The sequence below is a fragment of the Pelobates fuscus genome, chromosome 4 (assembly GCF_036172605.1).
Source record: "Pelobates fuscus isolate aPelFus1 chromosome 4, aPelFus1.pri, whole genome shotgun sequence".
NCBI classification, from domain to species: domain Eukaryota; kingdom Metazoa; phylum Chordata; class Amphibia; order Anura; family Pelobatidae; genus Pelobates; species Pelobates fuscus.
This window is the reverse complement of record NC_086320.1, coordinates 3,605,220-3,627,304: the sequence shown is the minus strand read 5'-3', so window position 1 is coordinate 3,627,304 and position 22,085 is coordinate 3,605,220. Positions and strand designations below refer to the sequence as shown.

The 22,085-nt window shown below is 45.0% G+C and overlaps 1 protein-coding gene across 1 annotated transcript in view; it reads right to left on the bottom strand.

Moving 5' to 3' along the window:
* Positions 1-1,931: 1,931 nt before the first annotated feature.
* The window catches only part of SCRT1 (scratch family transcriptional repressor 1), a 90,647-nt gene continuing 70,493 nt past the window's right edge, over positions 1,932-22,085 (bottom strand). The window contains exon 2 of the mRNA XM_063450917.1: positions 1,932-3,198. Within this exon, the coding sequence (XP_063306987.1) occupies positions 2,474-3,198 (725 nt within the window). The 3' untranslated portion in view covers positions 1,932-2,473. The remainder of the gene's footprint in view (positions 3,199-22,085) is intronic.

The window sequence follows — 22,085 nt, the reverse complement described above, 5'->3', positions numbered from 1 at the left end:
ACAGATAGATTGAGAGATTTAATAAAGCAAGAGACAGATTCTGCAGAGATAAAGGAATTGAATCCAAAGCTGGGGGAGATATAAATCCAGAAAATGACAATTTTACAGAAAAAGTTGTATAAAAGTGAAATAGTCTTTCAGCCGGGGTGGAATCAAGAAACCAGAAGTAAAGCTTGTTTACTGGAAGACTGGAAGGACTGGCATTAAGTTCAATGTATATAATGAATGGGATATTATCTCAGGCACCACTTATTGTAATTCTCATCCTACATACTGTATACGTGATGCACTTCCTGTTTGTTATATTGCATCATGGCAGGACTGGGCCAATCACAGAGTCAATGAAGGAGTGCCCACGGTGTTGGGATATGCAGATATTGACACAGGATAAGTGACGGAATTTGGTAGAAAGAGGGTGGCAGTGAAAGGTAATTATTGGCACGATATCAGATCCCAAATTGCATTACAAATCTAGGTGGAGACAAAACCGAAAGAAATAAATTACTGAAAACTCTGCACAGAAATAAATACAGGAATAAATACAATTATACAAAAAATATACATATAAATGTAAAAATAAATACGGTAAAAATAACCAGCAAGCCAAACTCTGCCTCCCAAAGCTACCTAAGCCCCATGTGCCGGAGAGTTTGTGCCATTTTTCCAAAAAAATGCATAAATTGAGGTCAAAGTGTGTTTAACAAAGGAAAGAAAATAGACAGAGAATTAAAAATATGTAAAATGATCTTAATTCATTACAGTTAGAATTACCTAAATAACGACCCCTAAATTAAAAAGTAATGGGTGCACACATTTCAGAGTTTAGTCTCCAGCGTAGGTTCAGGATATTTTGTCAGAAAATGGTTCACATGAGAATATGTTCTCTAATCATTATTACAAAAATAAAAATGTTAATCCTCTATGTAATTATTCAGTAATTTAATCAATGTCACCAACACTATAGAACAAAATGTGTCAGTGCCAACCCCTACATATTCAAATATGGCGACAATTCTACATGTACCTCCCCAACATCTCCTGCTCATCTTTGTGACACAATTTCGGTCATTGCTTAGGATTGCCCTATAAATCTACCCCCAATATTCCTCTCAGAAAAGAACAAGGTGCTTAGTTAAAAGTTTCCCTAATTTCTTTGATCTGACCTCCACTCAGTGAGTAGAGCCAAGTCCAGGGGCAGGCAACCTTTTAGCAGCACCGTGCCGAAATAAGATTGTGATGTCCCGTAGCGTGCCGGTCCTATTTTTTTAAATTGAGGTGTGTATGTTGCCGTATTCTGCTTGTTATTTATACTGCAGTTGCTTTGTATTGTTGTATATGAGCTATTATATTGTATATGTTCATTAGCAGTTTGTGGTATTGTGTACCTATGAATGTGGGCAGTGTATCGGGGCTGCTTGTGGAATTGTGTGTGGATGGATATGTCACATTGTGTGTTTGGCAGTGTGTGTACGTGTGGGGCTGTTTGGGTTATTGTGTGTGTGGATGGATATGTCACATTGTGTGTTTGGTAGTGTGTGTACGTGTGGGGCTGTTTGGTGTATTGCATGTGAGAGGCTGCATGTGGGGTTGTGTGCATGTATGTGGATTGTTAGTGGTGTTGAGTTTGTGCGCATTGTGTGTTTGTGTGTAGGCTGTTTGTATTATTTGTATGAGGGGGAGGGCTATTCTGCAGCTCTGTGTATATCTAGCAGTGTGGGTGGCTTCCCTGGGTTCCAGTGGGACCAGGCTGGCCAGGTACAGGTCAATGGCAGGAGCTGTGATATCTGCCGAGGGCTGCTCTAATCCAGTGTGGATTCCCATTCACAAGTGCTGGAATGAAGTGATCTGAGCTCACTTCCTCTACGTGCAGCCTTGAGTGCCGTGTAAAGGCACCTCGAGTGCCGTGCATGGCACACGTGCCATTGGTTGCCTACCCCTGGCCTAGTACTTGATGTTTCATTACTAGACTTCCCACTCTAATACTGCAAAGAGCAGATCTTTGAGGTAAGGGGATTAACTCACTAACATATTAAGAGAAAGAGAAAGGAATAAACTCAGAAATTAATAAATCCCAGCAAGACTGACTGATACAATCCTTTGTAAATATCTCCCTTGATGTGCTTGTTTTGGCATTAATATCTAAATAGTGTTATGATCTAGTGATATCAATGCCAAAAGGGTCCATTTTAGATCTACATAGAACCTCATCAGGTGTGACCAGAATAAGGCCTGAGAAAAATAAAGAAGGATTATATTAATTCAAATTGAAGAAACAGCATCAACCATCCCTGTCCAATATAAAACCAATTCCCCCCAAAAAACAAATAAACAGCACCAGATTTGTCGAGGAGGCCCAATGCACAAAAGGCTAAATTTCCTTCCTTCTGGAGTGCTGGGTTGTCGAAGGCAGAGACTTTGAAATATTGTTGGGTATGGGATGGTGACCTGCTCTTCTTTGCACCTTTGAAGGCTCCTAATCTTCCATGGGGCTAAGAGGAGGCACCGAACCTTTGAAGCATGCGGACTCATAATGCTTGTTTAGATAAGACTTGAGTGCAAAGGTTTTGCTGCATCGTTTGCACTTGTAGTGTTTGAAGGCGGAGTGTGTCTGCATGTGTGCACGGAGGTTGGAGCGGTCAGCAAACGCTTTTCCGCAGTGTGCACAGCCGAAGGGCTTCTCACCGGTGTGAGACCTCATGTGGCCCTGTAGCAGCCACGGACGACTAAAGGCCTTCCCACAGGTGTCACACTTGTGCTTGAGGTCATGGGTAAGGAGGTGCATGGCCATGGCCGGCATGGACACGTATACCTTCCCACAGGTGGGGCACTTCTTGGCAAGCTTGCTGTCCAAACTGCGGTGAGTCTGCTTGTGCCGGCTCAGGTTGGAAGACGTAGCATAACTCTTCCCACACTCGCTGCAACTGTGCCTCTGCATAGAGCGCCCACCACTTAATACTTTGCGGCGAGATCGCCCATCCGTAATGAAAAAAGCATCCACAGAGTAGCCCTCACTAACCGCGGTGTCCCCATTGATATAGCCAGCTGTGATCTCTGAGCGTGGGCTGTCAGGTGGCTCAGAATCTGGAGCACCATATTCGCTTTGTACAGCTGTGTAAAGGGTGTCAGGTGAAGGTACTTTAATGGTGCCGTCGCTGTCTCCATCGTACACAGTGGGGGTAATATAATCACTGATGTAACCTGTAATAAAAAAATATATCAGTTACTACATACTAACCAAAAGCACTGCCTACTGCGTGAATGCAAAGAGTAAAAGGTAATTAACAAAGTTTAAATCATTAATCACATATACCGTTATCATTAATTATACTGCTCGCAGACACTAGAGGACGAAAGCCCAAACCACTTATTACAGAAAGGATCTTCCTGCTTGAACTTAGTTGAGTCAATTAGGAAGTCATTTTTCTTGGCACACCTACCTTCTAGCAATCACATATTTTTAATTGAAATGGACAGTTGTGAAAAGGTGCAACAGGGAGTGATATCGGTGACATATAACACAGCGCAATGTGGAATGGGAGTGTTAGAAAAGTCCAGAATTATACCACCGAGGATTATCAATGGAAAAAGCTTGGTATGAAACGCTAAACCCTTTCACTGGTTGGATATTTTTTAATTTAAAAGAACCAATTTAGCAAATTCGGAGCATTCTGTTATATTGCACTTTGCCTTGAATTGCTGTCATCACCTCGATGGTGAAAACTTGTTCATGTTTTCCAAGAACACCGTCACACATGTCATATAGTAAAGAGAATCAAACAAAATACGGTAAATATTTATGTTCCAAATAGCAAAATACACCACCAACAACAGACATTTCTAGATACATTCTCCACCAACAACAGACATTTCTAGAGACATTCTCCACCAACAACAGACATTTCTAGATACATTCTCCACCAACAACAGACATTTCTAGAGACATTCTCCACCAACAACAGACATTTCTAGAGACATTTTCCACCAACAACAGACATTTCTAGATACATTCTCCACCAACAACAGACATTTCTAGAGACATTCTCCACCAACAACAGACATTTCTAGATACATTCTCCACCAACAACAGACATTTCTAGAGACATTCTCCACCAACAACAGACATTTCTAGAGACATTTTCCACCAACAACAGACATTTCTAGATACATTCTCCACCAACAACAGACATTTCTAGATACATTCTCCACCAACAACAGACATTTCTAGAGACATTTTCCACCAACAACAGACATTTCTAGAGACATTCTCTACCAACAACAGACATTTCTAGATACATTCTCCACCAACAACAGACATTTCTAGATACATTCTCCACCAACAACAGACATTTCTAGAGACATTATCCACCAACAACAGACATTTCTAGATACATTCTCCACCAACAACAGACATTTCTAGAGACATTCTCCACCAACAACAGACATTTCTAGAGACATTTTCCACCAACAACAGACATTTCTAGATACATTCTCCACCAACAACAGACATTTCTAGATACATTCTCCACCAACAACAGACATTTCTAGATACATTCTCCACCAACAACAGACATTTCTAGAGACATTTTCCACCAACAACAGACATTTCTAGAGACATTCTCTACCAACAACAGACATTTCTAGAGACTTTCTGCACTAACAATAGACATGAAACTGTTTTCGGATATGTGACCCCACAAACACCCGGGAAACTGGTACCGTTGCCCGTCCAACTTCCTGAACAGTTAGTAGAACGGTGTTCGGGAGGCGTAAACTACCGAAGAGGGGGAGCATTTGTACCCTAACAGCCAGGGAATGGATTGGATTAATCATATTTCGGCAAAGTGTGCGCTCAGATCCAAGCTATTCGGTGATGTGACTTTTGTGGGGTTCTGAAGTTATTAAAATGTATTTTTGGGATGTTTTTAAATATTGTAGATTTTTCTGTACCTGAGAGATAATTAAGTAATAGTTTTTTCTCACGCAATTATCTCTCAGGCACAGAGGATCCTGTGAAGAAAAGCCCTGTATTTTTTTACTTAGAAACCCCATGCTATGGGAAATGTATAAAAGCCGTGTATGGCAGAATAAAGACAGCTGTACTCCCAGAACTGTGTGTTGTGCAGTTACTGGGGAGGAGGTGGGATATTTCTTAATAAAAGGCATTTTTCTTGTTCTTGATTATACTCTTGTGGATCCAGCGGAGATAGGTCCCTGCTACGACTAGGGCTCCGCTACACCTCTCATGTACCCTCCAAAACATCATGTACCCCCTAAACACCATTGTGACGAACCGCTGGCACTCTGACCGAGTACCTCCGCCAATCGATGCTCCTAGTGCTCGCTGAGGACTCCAAGCACTCCATCAGACTTCCAGCGATGCAGCTGCGCCAGGGTCTCGCCGTCCTCCACCCACCCTGGACCCAAGGCCAGGATCCAGCTTCCAGCGGATAGACCTCTCCTTATCCAGAGAGCGTATCAGGAACAAGCTCTTATAAGAGCTTATACTCAGGGGAGTATTGTGATATAGCAATCCCCAAGAGTGTAGTTATCCCATCCCCCAAACATGAGCCAAGGCTTCAAGAAAAGGACTTTCTTTTATACAAGTTTTGGACACAAACCAATGGGAACACTAATTAACAAAATAACACTCCCACAGACACAGTGAAATCCCTCCCCTCTATCCTGGAGATAATTGGCTTAAGGCACTGCAGTAAACTCAATTATCTCCAGGTACAGAAAATATCTCCATTTTACACTAACAGTAAAATACATAAAAATACATAATTCCTATTATATTACACAGAACCCCCACATGAACCTATCCCCAGATAGCTCGGATCTGAGCGCCCAATATAGGTGAACAGGACTCAGATCCCACGAACAGAGTAAATTTGCCATGGGGTTAAAGTTTTGCAAGGGCTGATGGTAGATTGAGGAGGGACAAAGCAGCCAGTTTAAACTGGTCTGGTAGTGTCACTGGGACAACGCCCTGCTGGGGAAACAATAGGACAGGAAAAAGGGGGAGGGGAAGAGGAACATTCTCCCACGGATTCAAAGGTGCAGAATTGTGCCAGTTCCAATTAAAGGGTCAGAACAGTCTTTTAAACACCAATAAGTCCAAATAGTGTTTTTAACCGGCAAAGTCTCCCAGGGACCATAGTCACATGACAAAAGGCTGGCAATTAGTCCTCTCCAGGCACAAGTGGCGAAGGGCACTTCGTCACAACCATATACTTTGTTATGTACACAAGAACTCTGGAACAAAGCGTTGTGAAGTGAGTAGCTCTATTCCCCCAGTAACTGGACGACACACAGTTCTGGGAGTACAACTAAGTTTTTATTGTGCCAAACTCGACCTATTATGCACAGATCCTAGCATGGGGTTTGTGGCAAAACCAGCCTCGCCACTGTTTACTGGAGGAGCCTGGTCGCCCGCCTCCTGCCGCTGGACTATGACCCCTGTTCTTTATCCCTGCAGAAAGGCTGGTTTGTGCCTTTCTGCGGACTGTTAAAGCCATGCTACCCCAGATAGCTATGCCATGGAGCCCAGTCGTATACTGAAAGACTGTATGAAAGACTTTGGCTCCATGGCGATTGAACTGTATGTATGTGATCTGAGCGCCATCCGGTAATAATGTGCGCTCAGATCTAAGCTATCTGGGGATAGGTAGAATGTGTATGTTCTATGTGATAAACTTAACAGTATGTAATTTTATGTCTTTTATTGCCTTTTGTCTGCCATGTGGCTAATGGAGTTTTGCCTCTGTCCTTGGAGATAATTGGATTACTTCCCAATTATCTCCAGGACAGAGAGGAGGGATTGTGATGCATTGTGGGATTGTAAGCTTGTGATTGGTCAATGTCCAATATGTTTCCCAGTTTCCCATCTGATCCCCTAGGGGAGTGTCCACCAGGTGGGAGACCTGCATAAAAGCCGGGCAGTTAGCCCCAGTAAACCAGACTCTGCATGACCCTCAAAATGAAGTGTCGTCTCGTTCTTGGGGGGGAATTGGATTGTATGCTGATTGCCAGGAGTGTAAGCTGATCGTATGCTTTTCCTGTTCGGCTGTTTACAGAATTCTAGTGTTCCCTGTTCGGGAGTTTGGAGCATCCCCTGGTTCCAGGTCGGGAGATTGGTGAATTCATGTGTTTGCAGTTCGGGCAATACAGTAGCTGTCGGTGCATCTGGAAAGGGGAATATCGCCTAAACGGTTTTTAACCTCTTGTGTGCAAAACGGTCCATTACAGGGTTTTAACCCAAATTAGTTCCAGGAAGAAAGAGGCAGTCGCCGGTCAGCTTTCGGGAGCTCCTGTGTGAATATAAACTAATGCTCCCTCCCAGTGGAAACTGTCTTTTCCACGAAAAGCGCTCTCCTGGAGAGGAGCAGGCAGGGCCAGCCTTATGTCTTTAGGCGCCCTGTGCAAAACATTTTCACAGCGCCCCTCCCTGGTCACACCCACTCATCCGTGTTTCGTGTATGTATAAGGATGTAGTGTTTGTATAGGGGTATTTAATTTAGATTTTACAGTCAGACATACAGTCAAATGCACTCAGTTATACACATATACTGTCAAATATAGCCATATGTACATAGTCGCAGGCACATAGCCACTCGTTAGTCTTTAAGTCGCATGCATACAGCCAAACACAGTCACATGCATACAGTAAGAGGCAGTCACACACAAACACAGTTACAGGCAGACAGTCACATACAGTCAGTCATACACACAGTTACAGGCACTTACACACACAGTCAAAGGCAGACAGTCACACACAGTTACAAGCCGTCATTCACACACACACACACACACACACACACACTTGCAAACAGACAGTCCCATACGCAGTGAAGGCAGACAGTCACACACACAGTTACAGGCAGACAGCCACACACACTGTCACAGGCAGACAGTCATGCAGTTACTGTCACGATTCGGGGAACCCAACACGCTAACACACACACAGACACACACACAGAAAGTGTTCAGTACCGGTCCTTAGAGTGGCCGGGCTAAGCACACACAGAATAGTCAGGAGACAAGCCGAGTAAGGGGAACCAGAAAACAGAATAACGAGAAACAAGCCGAGGTCAAAGGGTAGGAGAAAGTCACAAAGTCAGTATAACAAGCCAGAGAGTACGTAACCAGAAATCACACGTTCAGAATCAATACTATAAAGCAAAGACCACAACAGGGCAGGGAGGAACAGGAAAGGTAAGTATTTAAACCATCAGGTTAATTCTGATTGGATAATTTCCAATCAGAATTAACAATCACACGTGGGAGATATCTAAACCTCCCACTGTGATTGAGGCACTGTGCCTTTAATGCCGGGTCAGGTGACTGACCCCGGCGTGACATATCTTGGGCAGTCTTCCAGCGTGCAGCGTCATGCATGCTGCCGCTGGGGGGCGTGGAGGAAGACGCGGGCGGCATCCGAGGCTGGAGGGATGCCGCTCTCCGAGCCCACTTGGAGAAGGGGACCGCGGACGGCTGGAGGGTGAGTGCCGCGAGCGGACTGCAGCCTCCCCTTGCAGCCGCCCGCGGGATCCTGACAGTTACAGGCAGACAGTCACACACACCCACACACACAGTTACAGGCAGACAGTCATGCAGTTACAGGCAGACAGTCACACACACACACACACACACACACACACAGAGTTACAGGCAGTCATTTACACACACACATGCAGTTACAGACAATCACACACAGTTAGTCAGACAGACAGACAGACAGACACACACACAATAACAGGCAGTCAAACACACAGTCAAAGGCAGACAGTTACATGCACACAGAGTTACAGGCAGTCATTTACACACACACACACACAGTCACACACTGTCAGGATATTTATATAGGCAGACATTTTGTGCTATGATAGAAATTAAAATGTATATTGTCAGAGTCACTCTGAACAGAGCAGACTCCATTTTGTTATTTTCAAGCTAACAAAAGACACAAGATTTCTATCCTTTCTATAACGCTAACTACTAGGCTGGGAGCTTAGGAATGTTTGTATATACAAATCAAGTGATAAGAAATGAGAACGGGGATGGACAGACTGTCTAAACCCAGACATTTGTGACAGAGAAGATTAAATAATTGAATTTTACTTTCGATATTGTATAAGATCCCATTGTAATTTAGAGGTCATATTTAGTTTATAACTGTCATATTAGAAATTATAGCAGAATTTGCCAGACACATAGTCTGAAGAAAGCCCAAAGAAACTCTTTGAACTGACAGAAAACTTAAATTATAAATAACCATAAAGATAAGCTAAATGACGTCAAAATAGCCACCAGGAAAAGTTCTTTCCTGGATAGGTATGTTTAGTGGGACGAGACTGCCCTCTATAGACCAAATACTTAAATTGCTATCTGGAAGGTAACCACACCTCCAGTTTTCTATTGGTCTATCACCTAGTGACGAACAGAGAATTTTTCCCTTTAAAAGTTAAGACAAATGGAAGAGGGAGGAAGCAACAAAGGAAGCAAAGGAGTGAGCAGTCGGGGGAAAAAGTCAAAGAGTCGGAAGCAGGCTAAGAAAGAAAAGTCAGAGCGAGAAAGAAACATTCCTTGAAACTTAGCTACCTGAGAACATCTGATAAAAATGTCTACTCAACTGGTAATTATACTGGTTTCATTTAATTAATCTAAATTAATTAAAATTTTCTAATAGCATGATATATGACTGGATAAATCACGATCAGATTTCGATATTTAGAAATCTTAGTTAACTAAGAAGTATATAGTTATAACCATTCCATTCTGCAGATGGAATTAGAATAATTATGTATTTATGTGATTTCTCACATGTTAGCATATCGTGATATTTATCCAGGTGTATCGATTTGCTCTAAAATAAGATAAAATATCTGTTTAGGCAAGTTAAAATTCTGCTTATAGAACATGGTAGATTACTCTTATTGGATGGTTCCAGGAAATGACTAATGAGCTGGTTTAAATGTTATTTTATTTAAAATTAAATGAGAATAGATCTTAATTACCTAGGAGGTCTAGCCAGCATTGAAAGGGTTATTCTAACTGTCAGTAAAGCTCTGTGAAACACCGTCATAAATCTTGTTTGACAATTGCTGTGTTAACCATTGGAATGTGTATTGCCATTTGTATTGCATACTCATGTTATACTGAATATTCATTGATTATTATCACGCATGTTACATATTATTATTATTTAAATTGTCACAATAAATTGTATCTATGTTTATAACAAATTGTGATTTTATTTATATGGAATACATTTCACTTACACGATAACGATCTTTGGGATCTGAGAATTGAAATAGTGGGCAATTCTCAACTGTTTACTATTATTATACCATAAATATCCCCACAACACACAGTTACAGGCAGTCAGTCACAGACACACACAGTTACAGACAGTCACACACAGTTACAGTCAGACAGACACACACACAATTACAGGCAGTCAAACTGTGGCAGACCTCTCTGCCTTTGGATTATTATTTAAAAACCTAATTTATCTGTTTGTTCGGTTTTTGCCGGTTGTTCATATGTTTTCTGCTTACATTCATCCAAATACGAACAAACTACTGAATGGCAGGCCACCCAGCAGGGAAGTGTGCTGCTCGTTAACCTTTCTGCCATCATTAACATTGTGGTTAACCGCAGACACTTCCAACTCCCGAATGGTCGGCTGGGTGGTCATCGTTCGTGTGAACGAACAAATGGCGGCGGCCATCTTGGACAGTCGAACGCCCAGCGGTGTTCGTCAACAAACTCATGGAACTGATTTCGGACACTGCTTCCCAAGAACACCGCTGAAATCACCGATCATCCATCACTCTGTTCCAAATTCATACGAATGCCGTGCCGTTCCGTAAATTGACAATGCACAAATGGACAGTACCAGATAGTAAACCCGTGGAGCTTATTTATTTTGTTGAACACCCAATGTATAAACTTTAACTCCATGGCGATTGAACTACATGTATGGGATCTGAGCGCTGTTCAGTTATATTGAGCGCTCAGATCTAAGCTATGTGGGGATACGTTGAATGTGGGTGTTCCATTCGGTATATTTGGAAATATGTATTTTTATGTGTTTTTACCATTACTGTAAAATGGGGATATTCTCCATGCCTGGAGGTAATTGAGTTACTTCAAGCACTTAACCCAATTATCTCCAGGATAGAGAGGAGGAGTTGTACTGTTCATATGGGAGTGTCCCTTGCATGAAGACCTGCATAAAAGGCTGACATGTAGCCCCCATTAAGCAGATCCTGCTTGACCCTCAATACAGAGCCTCGTCTTATACTTGGTATAATGCGTATGATTCCTGTTCGGCGCTTAGGAGTGTTCGGTAACTGACTTCACATTCGGGAAAAAGAACAGCTTTGGCGGCTTTAACCCCTTCCCTACTTGGGGCGCCGTTTCACAAACACAGTTACAGACAGTCAGTCACACACAGTTACAGACAGACAGTCAGTCACACAGTTACCTCCCCCGCTGCCAATTTAGCACTGCCTTCACTACTGTTACAAAAACTGTTACAAAAACCTTATTGCACTGTGTGCCTTTAAATGCTATTTTCGCCTTTCTGACTTATTTGCAGTCGTTGGTATGGTTCAGCACGAATCCTTTGTGTAAACGTATAGGTGGCCGCCATTTCGGGACTTTGCACGTGTTCGCGGCCATCTTACGTACGAACAGCGGTGTTTGCCAGCAATCGTCTGGAACTAAAAACGGAGACGCACACAGGCGAACACCGCTGAGACCTCCAGGATAGCATAACTTCGTGCTGGACCTACCGAACGGCCCACCGTTCGGTAGGACGATTACTCTTCGCATGGGGAGTACAGCGACCCCCAGGATAACTATGGATGGCAATGGGTTCGTGGAGTTTTACCGTACGAACGGAGACCGACCGCAAGGCCTAAACGTGTGGAACTATTTTCGGCCAGAAAGTCTGTGCGGTCGGTCAACACTTTGAAGACCCCTAACTCCCGAACCGTTCATCCGAACGGGTTGGTTTTCGGATATGTTGCTCCCCTGAACAAGATCTGTACAGCGGTGTAGGATTTAAAGGGGTACCCTCTGGTTTTGGGGTACATCCAGAACTTGGTTAAAAATATGTACTGTATAATTGGGTTAACTGTTTATCTGAGGGGAGGAGATGTGTGGGAGGTACCCAATATGTGATTGGTGATTTTATGCCTCCCCCTGGGAGTATCCTGTTTGCATGTAACCACAATAAAAAGCAGGCTGGTCAGCCCAGTCCTCAGTTCTTACTTGACCCTCAAATCGCTGCTTTGACTCGTTTTGTGGGTAGAAAGGTATCCTAGCTATGCTATAGCTAGTGGGATGATTCTACACTTACAGGACTCGTATGGAATACTATGGAAATCGGCTCTCCCCTCTTCAGCAACTAGGAGTCCAGACGACTAAACGGTCCAGCTCTCAGCTAGCCTAAGGGTAACCGTAACAACTACCAATATAGCCCTGCCTCCTCTGTCGATTTAGCCTCTTCACCAACGAACCCTACGTGTGTGAGCTGGGTTGGCCACCCGGCACCCCTGCTGCCATGGCATCCTGTGTGGCCGCACAGCTCACACACCCCTTAAGCTGGCCCTGAGAGCAGCCAATGGTTAATTTTTCCTGGGGAAAGAAGGTAGGGTATTAAAAAATAGTTCCAGGCGTTCGACGACCAGGCACCGCTGACTGCGTTAGGGAGACAATATGGCCGCCTTTTAATTGAGCACATGTGTTCGGTTATACAAATGGCGGCCACCCAGAGAGAGCACTTGAGGTAATTGGCTTATTTGAAGTTAATGAGCCAGGGCATGGTCGGTGTTCGGTAGATTTAAAAAGGGGGAATGAGTCTTACATTTCGGAAAACGAACAAGTGGGGTACAGCAACCTAATGGACAGGAGACCAAGTCTGCTACAAACACCATGTTCTACAGGGCAGGTACCTCTAAACACCATGCTTTACAGGGTATGTACCTCTAAACACCATGTTCTACAGGGCAGGTACCTCTAAACACCATGTTCTACAGGGTAGGTACATCTAAACACCATGTTCTACAGGGCAGGTACCTCTAAACACCATGCTCTACAGGGCACATACCTCTAAACACCATGTTCTACAGGGCAGGTACTTCTAAACACCATGTTCTACAGGGCAGGTACCTCTAAACACCATGCTCTACAGGGCACATACCTCTAAACACCATGTTCTACAGGGCAGGTACTTCTAAACACCATGTTCTACAGGGCAGGTACCTCTAAACACCATGTTCTACAGGGCAGGTACCTCTAAACACCATGTTCTACAGGGTAGGTACCTCTAAACACCATGTTCTACAGGGCAGGTACCTCTAAACACCATGTTCTACAGGGCAGGTACCTCTAAACACCATGCGTTACAGGGCACGTACCTCTAAACACCATGCTTTACAGGGCACGTACCTCTAAACACCGTGCTCTACAGGACAGGTACCTCTAAACACCATGTTCTACAGGGCAGGTACCTCTAAACACCATGTTCTACAGGGCAGGTACCTCTAAACACCATGTTCTACAGGGCAGGTACCTCTAAACACCATGTTCTACAGGGCAGGTACCTCTAAACACCATGTTCTACAGGGCAGGTACCTCTAAACACCATGTTCTACAGGGCAGGTACCTCTAAACACCATGTTCTACAGGGCAGGTACCTCTAAACACCATGCTTTACAGGGCACGTACCTCTAAACACCATGCTCTACAGGACAGGTACCTCTAAACACCATGTTCTACAGGGCAGGTACCTCTAAACACCATGTTCTACAGGGCAGGTACCTCTAAACACCATGTTCTAAAGGGCAGGTACTTCTAAACACCATGTTCTACAGGGCAGGTACCTCTAAACACCATGTTCTACATGGCAGGTACCTCTAAACACCATGCTCTACAGGGCAGGTACCTCTAAACACCATGTTCTACAGGGCAGGTACCTCTAAACACCATGTTCTAAAGGGCAGGTACTTCTAAACACCATGTTATACAGGGCAGGTACCTCTAAACACCATGTTCTACAGGGCAGGTACCTCTAAACACCATGTTCTACAGGGCAGGTACCTCTAAACACCATGTTCTACAGGGCAGGTACCTCTAAACACCATGTTCTACAGGGCAGGTACCTCTAAACACCATGTTCTACATGGCAGGTACCTCTAAACACCATGCTCTACAGGGCAGGTACCTCTAAACACCATGTTCTACAGGGCAGGTACCTCTAAACACCATGTTCTAAAGGGCAGGTACTTCTAAACACCATGTTCTACAGGGCAGGTACCTCTAAACATCATGTTCTACAGGGCAGGTACCTCTAAACACCATGTTCTACAGGGCAGGTACCTCTAAACACCATGTACTACGGGACAGGTACCTCTAAACACCATGTTCTACAGGGCACGTAGCTCTAAACACCATGCTCTAAAGGGCAGGTACCTCTAAACACCATGTTCTACAGGGCAGGTACCTCTAAACACCATGTTCTAAAGGGCAGGTACTTCTAAACACCATGTTCTACAGGGCAGGTACCTCTAAACACCATGTTCTACAGGGCAGGTACCTCTAAACACCATGTTCTACAGGGCAGGTACCTCTAAACACCATGTTCTACAGGGCAGGTACCTCTAAACACCATGTTCTACGGGACAGGTACCTCTAAACACCATGCTCTACAGGGCACATACCTCTAAACACCATGTTCTACAGGGCAGGTACCTCTAAACACCATGTTCTACAGGGCAGGTACCTCTAAACACCATGTTCTACAGGGCAGGTACCTTTAAACACCATGTTCTACAGGGCAGGTACCTCTAAACACCATGCTTTACAGGGTAGGTACCGCTAAACACCATGTTCTACAGGGCAGGTACCTCTAAACACCATGTTGTACAGGGCAGGTACCTCTAAACACCATGTTCTACAGGGCAGGTACCTCTAAACACCATGTTCTACAGGGCAGGTACCTCTAAACACCATGCTCTACAGGGCAGGTACCTCTAAACACCATGTTCTACAGGGCACATACCTCTAAACACCATGTTCTAAACGGCAGGTACTTCTAAACACCATGTTCTACAGGGCAGGTACCTCTAAACACCATGTTCTACAGGGCAGGTACCTCTAAACACCATGTTCTACAGGGCAGGTACCTCTAAACATCATGCTCTACAGGGCAGGTACCTCTAAACACCATGTTCTACAGGGCAGGAACCTCTAAACACCATGTTCTACAGGGCAGGTACCTCTAAACACCATGTTCTACAGGGCAGGTACCTTTAAACACCATGCTCTACAGGGCAGGTACCTCTAAACACCATGTTCTAAAGGGCAGGTACTTCTAAACACCATGTTCTACAGGGCAGGTACCTCTAAACACCATGTTCTACAGGGCAGGTACCTTTAAACACCATGTTCTACAGGGCAGGTACCTCTAAACACCATGTTCTAAAGGGCAGGTACTTCTAAACACAATGTTCTACAGGGCAGGTACCTCTAAACACCATGCTCTACAGGGCAGGTACCTCTAAACACCATGTTCTACAGGGCAGGTACCTTTAAACACCATGTTCTACAGGGCAGGTACCTCTAAACACAATGTTCTACAGGGCAGGTACCTCTAAACACCATGCTCTACAGGGCAGGTACCTCTAAACACCATGCTCTACAGGGCAGGTACCTCTAAACACCATGTTCTACAGGGCACATACCTCTAAACACCATGTTCTACAGGGCAGGTACCTCTAAACACCATGCTCTACAGGGCAGGTACCTCTAAACAGCATGTTCTACAGGGCAGGTACCTCTAAACACCATGTTCTACAGGGCAGGAACCTCTAAACACCATGTTCTACAGGGCAGGTACCTCTAAACACCATGTTCTACAGGGCAGGTACCTTTAAACACCATGTTCTACAGGGCAGGTACCTCTAAACACCATGCTTTACAGGGTAGGTACCGCTAAACACCATGTTCTACAGGGCAGGTACCTCTAAACACCATGTTCTACAGGGCAGGTACCTCTAAACACCATGTTCTACAGGGCAGGTACCTCTAAACACCATGTTCTACAGGGCAGGCACCTCTAAACACCATGTTCTACAGGGCAGGTACCTCTAAACACCATGCTCTACAGGGCAGGTACCTCTAAACACCATGTTCTACAGGGCACATACCTCTAAACACCATGTTCTACAGGGCAGGTACCTCTAAACACCATGCTCTACAGGGCAGGTACCTCTAAACACCATGTTCTAAACGGCAGGTACTTCTAAACACCATGTTCTACAGGGCAGGTACCTCTAAACACCATGTTCTACAGGGCAGGTACCTCTAAACATCATGCTCTACAGGGCCGGTACCTCTAAACACCATGTTCTACAGGGCAGGAACCTCTAAACACCATGTTCTACAGGGCAGGTACCTCTAAACACCATGTTCTACAGGGCAGGTACCTTTAAACACCATGCTCTACAGGGCAGGTACCTCTAAAAACCATGTTCTAAAGGGCAGGTACTTCTAAACACCATGTTCTACAGGGCAGGTACCTCTAAACACCATGTTCTACAGGGCAAGTACCTTTAAACACCATGTTCTACATGGCAGGTACCTCTAAACACCATGTTCTACAGGGCAGGTACCTCTAAACACCATGTTCTAAAGGGCACATACCTTTAAACACCATGTTCTACAGGGCAGGTACCTCTAAACACCATGTTCTACAGGGCACATACCTTTAAACACCATGTTCTACAGGGCAGGTACCTCTAAACACCATGTTCTAAAGGGCAGGTACTTCTAAACACCATGTTCTACAGGGCAGGTACCTCTAAACACCATGCTCTACAGGGCAGGTACCTCTAAACATCATGCTCTACAGGGCAGGTACCTCTAAACACCATGTTCTACAGGGCAGGTACCTTTAAACACCATGTTCTACAGGGCAAGTACCTCTAAACACCATGTTCTACAGGGCAGGTACCTCTAAACACCATGCTCTACAGGGCAGGTACCTCTAAACACCATGTTCTACAGGGCACATACCTCTAAACACCATGTTCTACAGGGCAGGTACCTCTAAACACCATGTTCTAAACGGCAGGTACTTCTAAACACCATGTTCTACAGGGCAGGTACCTCTAAACACCATGTTCTACAGGGCACATACCTTTAAACACCATGTTCTACAGGGCAGGTACCTCTAAACACCATGCTCTACAGGGCAGGTACCTCTAAACATCATGCTCTACAGGGCAGGTACCTTTAAACACCATGTTCTACAGGGCAAGTACCTCTAAACACCATGTTCTAAAGGGCAGGTACTTCTAAACACCATGTTCTACAGGGCAGGTACCTCTAAACACCATGTTCTACAGGGCAGGTACCTTTAAACACCATGTTCTACAGGGCAGGTACCTCTAAACACCATGTTCTAAAGGGCAGGTACTTCTAAACACAATGTTCTACAGGGCAGGTACCTCTAAACACCATGCTCTACAGGGCAGGTACCTCTAAACACCATGTTCTACAGGGCAGGTACCTTTAAACACCATGTTCTACAGGGCAGGTACCTCTAAACACAATGTTCTACAGGGCAGGTACCTCTAAACACCATGCTCTACAGGGCAGGTACCTCTAAACACCATGCTCTACAGGGCAGGTACCTCTAAACACCATGTTCTACAGGGCACATACCTCTAAACACCATGTTCTACAGGGCAGGTACCTCTAAACACCATGCTCTACAGGGCAGGTACCTCTAAACAGCATGTTCTACAGGGCAGGTACCTCTAAACACCATGTTCTACAGGGCAGGAACCTCTAAACACCATGTTCTACAGGGCAGGTACCTCTAAACACCATGTTCTACAGGGCAGGTACCTTTAAACACCATGTTCTACAGGGCAGGTACCTCTAAACACCATGCTTTACAGGGTAGGTACCGCTAAACACCATGTTCTACAGGGCAGGTACCTCTAAACACCATGTTCTACAGGGCAGGTACCTCTAAACACCATGTTCTACAGGGCAGGTACCTCTAAACACCATGTTCTACAGGGCAGGCACCTCTAAACACCATGTTCTACAGGGCAGGTACCTCTAAACACCATGCTCTACAGGGCAGGTACCTCTAAACACCATGTTCTACAGGGCACATACCTCTAAACACCATGTTCTACAGGGCAGGTACCTCTAAACACCATGCTCTACAGGGCAGGTACCTCTAAACACCATGTTCTAAACGGCAGGTACTTCTAAACACCATGTTCTACAGGGCAGGTACCTCTAAACACCATGTTCTACAGGGCAGGTACCTCTAAACATCATGCTCTACAGGGCCGGTACCTCTAAACACCATGTTCTACAGGGCAGGAACCTCTAAACACCATGTTCTACAGGGCAGGTACCTCTAAACACCATGTTCTACAGGGCAGGTACCTTTAAACACCATGCTCTACAGGGCAGGTACCTCTAAAAACCATGTTCTAAAGGGCAGGTACTTCTAAACACCATGTTCTACAGGGCAGGTACCTCTAAACACCATGTTCTACAGGGCAAGTACCTTTAAACACCATGTTCTACATGGCAGGTACCTCTAAACACCATGTTCTACAGGGCAGGTACCTCTAAACACCATGTTCTAAAGGGCACATACCTTTAAACACCATGTTCTACAGGGCAGGTACCTCTAAACACCATGTTCTACAGGGCACATACCTTTAAACACCATGTTCTACAGGGCAGGTACCTCTAAACACCATGTTCTAAAGGGCAGGTACTTCTAAACACCATGTTCTACAGGGCAGGTACCTCTAAACACCATGCTCTACAGGGCAGGTACCTCTAAACATCATGCTCTACAGGGCAGGTACCTCTAAACACCATGTTCTACAGGGCAGGTACCTTTAAACACCATGTTCTACAGGGCAAGTACCTCTAAACACCATGTTCTACAGGGCAGGTACCTCTAAACACCATGCTCTACAGGGCAGGTACCTCTAAACACCATGTTCTACAGGGCACATACCTCTAAACACCATGTTCTACAGGGCAGGTACCTCTAAACACCATGTTCTAAACGGCAGGTACTTCTAAACACCATGTTCTACAGGGCAGGTACCTCTAAACACCATGTTCTACAGGGCACATACCTTTAAACACCATGTTCTACAGGGCAGGTACCTCTAAACACCATGCTCTACAGGGCAGGTACCTCTAAACATCATGCTCTACAGGGCAGGTACCTTTAAACACCATGTTCTACAGGGCAAGTACCTCTAAACACCATGTTCTAAACGGCAGGTACTTCTAAACACCATGTTCTACAGGGCAGGTACCTCTAAACACCATGTTCTACAGGGCAGGTACCTCTAAACACCATGTTCTACAGGGCAGGTACCTCTAAACATCATGCTCTACAGGGCAGGTACCTCTAAACACCATGTTCTACAGGGCAGGAACCTCTAAACACCATGTTCTACAGGGCAGGTACCTCTAAACACCATGTTCTACAGGGCAGGTACCTTTAAACACCATGTTCTACAGGGCAGGTACCTCTAAACACCATGTTCTAAAGGGCAGGTACTTCTAAACACCATGTTCTACAGGGCAGGTACCTCTAAACACCATGCTCTACAGGGCAGGTACCTCTAAACACCATGTTCTAAAGGGCAGGTACCTCTAAACACCATGTTCTACAGGGCAGGTACCTCTAAACATCATGCTCTACAGGGCAGGTACCTCTAAACATCATGCTCTATATAGGCAGGTACCTCTAAACATCATGCTCTACAGGGCAGGTACCTCTAAACACCATGCTCTACAGGGCAGGTACCTCTAAACACCATGTTCTACAGGGCAGGTACCTCTAAACACCATGTTCTACAGGGCAGGTACCTCTAAACACCATGCTCTACAGGGCAGGTACCTCTAAACACCATGTTCTAAAGGGCAGGTACTTCTAAACACCATGTTCTACAGGGCAGGTACCTCTAAACACCATGTTCTACATGGCAGGTACCTCTAAACACCATGCTCTACAGGGCAGGTACCTCTAAACACCATGTTCTACAGGGCAGGTACCTCTAAACACCATGTTCTAAAGGGCAGGTACTTCTAAACACCATGTTATACAGGGCAGGTACCTCTAAACACCATGTTCTACAGGGCAGGTACCTCTAAACACCATGTTCTACAGGGCAGGTACCTCTAAACACCATGCTTTACAGGGCACGTACCTCTAAACACCATGCTTTACAGGGCACGTACCTCTAAACACCGTGCTCTACAGGACAGGTACCTCTAAACACCATGTTCTACAGGGCAGGTACCTCTAAACACCATGTTCTACAGGGCAGGTACCTCTAAACACCATGTTCTACAGGGCAGGTACCTCTAAACACCATGTTCTACAGGGCAGGTACCTCTAAACACCATGTTCTACAGGGCAGGTACCTCTAAACACCATTTTCTACAGGGCAGGTACCTCTAAACACCATGTTCTACAGGGCACGTACCTCTAAACACCATGCTCTACAGGACAGGTACCTCTAAACACCATGTTCTACAGGGCAGGTACCTCTAAACACCATGTTCTACAGGGCAGGTACCTCTAAACACCATGTTCTAAAGGGCAGGTACTTCTAAACACCATGTTCTACAGGGCAGGTACCTCTAAACACCATGTTCTACATGGCAGGTACCTCTAAACACCATGCTCTACAGGGCAGGTACCTCTAAACACCATGTTCTACAGGGCAGGTACCTCTAAACACCATGTTCTAAAGGGCAGGTACTTCTAAACACCATGTTATACAGGGCAGGTACCTCTAAACACCATGTTCTACAGGGCAGGTACCTCTAAACACCATGTTCTACAGGGCAGGTACCTCTAAACACCATGTTCTACAGGGCAGGTACCTCTAAACACCATGTTCTACAGGGCAGGTACCTCTAAACACCATGTTCTACATGGCAGGTACCTCTAAACACCATGCTCTACAGGGCAGGTACCTCTAAACACCATGTTCTACAGGGCAGGTACCTCTAAACACCATGTTCTAAAGGGCAGGTACTTCTAAACACCATGTTCTACAGGGCAGGTACCTCTAAACATCATGTTCTACAGGGCAGGTACCTCTAAACACCATGTTCTACAGGGCAGGTACCTCTAAACACCATGTACTACGGGACAGGTACCTCTAAACACCATGTTCTACAGGGCACGTAGCTCTAAACACCATGCTCTAAAGGGCAGGTACCTCTAAACACCATGTTCTACAGGGCAGGTACCTCTAAACACCATGTTCTAAAGGGCAGGTACTTCTAAACACCATGTTCTACAGGGCAGGTACCTCTAAACACCATGTTCTACAGGGCAGGTACCTCTAAACACCATGTTCTACAGGGCAGGTACCTCTAAACACCATGTTCTACAGGGCAGGTACCTCTAAACACCATGTTCTACGGGACAGGTACCTCTAAACACCATGCTCTACAGGGCACATACCTCTAAACACCATGTTCTACAGGGCAGGTACCTCTAAACACCATGTTCTACAGGGCAGGTACCTCTAAACACCATGTTCTACAGGGCAGGTACCTTTAAACACCATGTTCTACAGGGCAGGTACCTCTAAACACCATGCTTTACAGGGTAGGTACCGCTAAACACCATGTTCTACAGGGCAGGTACCTCTAAACACCATGTTGTACAGGGCAGGTACCTCTAAACACCATGTTCTACAGGGCAGGTACATCTAAACACCATGTTCTACAGGGCAGGTACCTCTAAACACCATGCTCTACAGGGCAGGTACCTCTAAACACCATGTTCTACAGGGCACATACCTCTAAACACCATGTTCTAAACGGCAGGTACTTCTAAACACCATGTTCTACAGGGCAGGTACCTCTAAACACCATGTTCTACAGGGCAGGTACCTCTAAACACCATGTTCTACAGGGCAGGTACCTCTAAACATCATGCTCTACAGGGCAGGTACCTCTAAACACCATGTTCTACAGGGCAGGAACCTCTA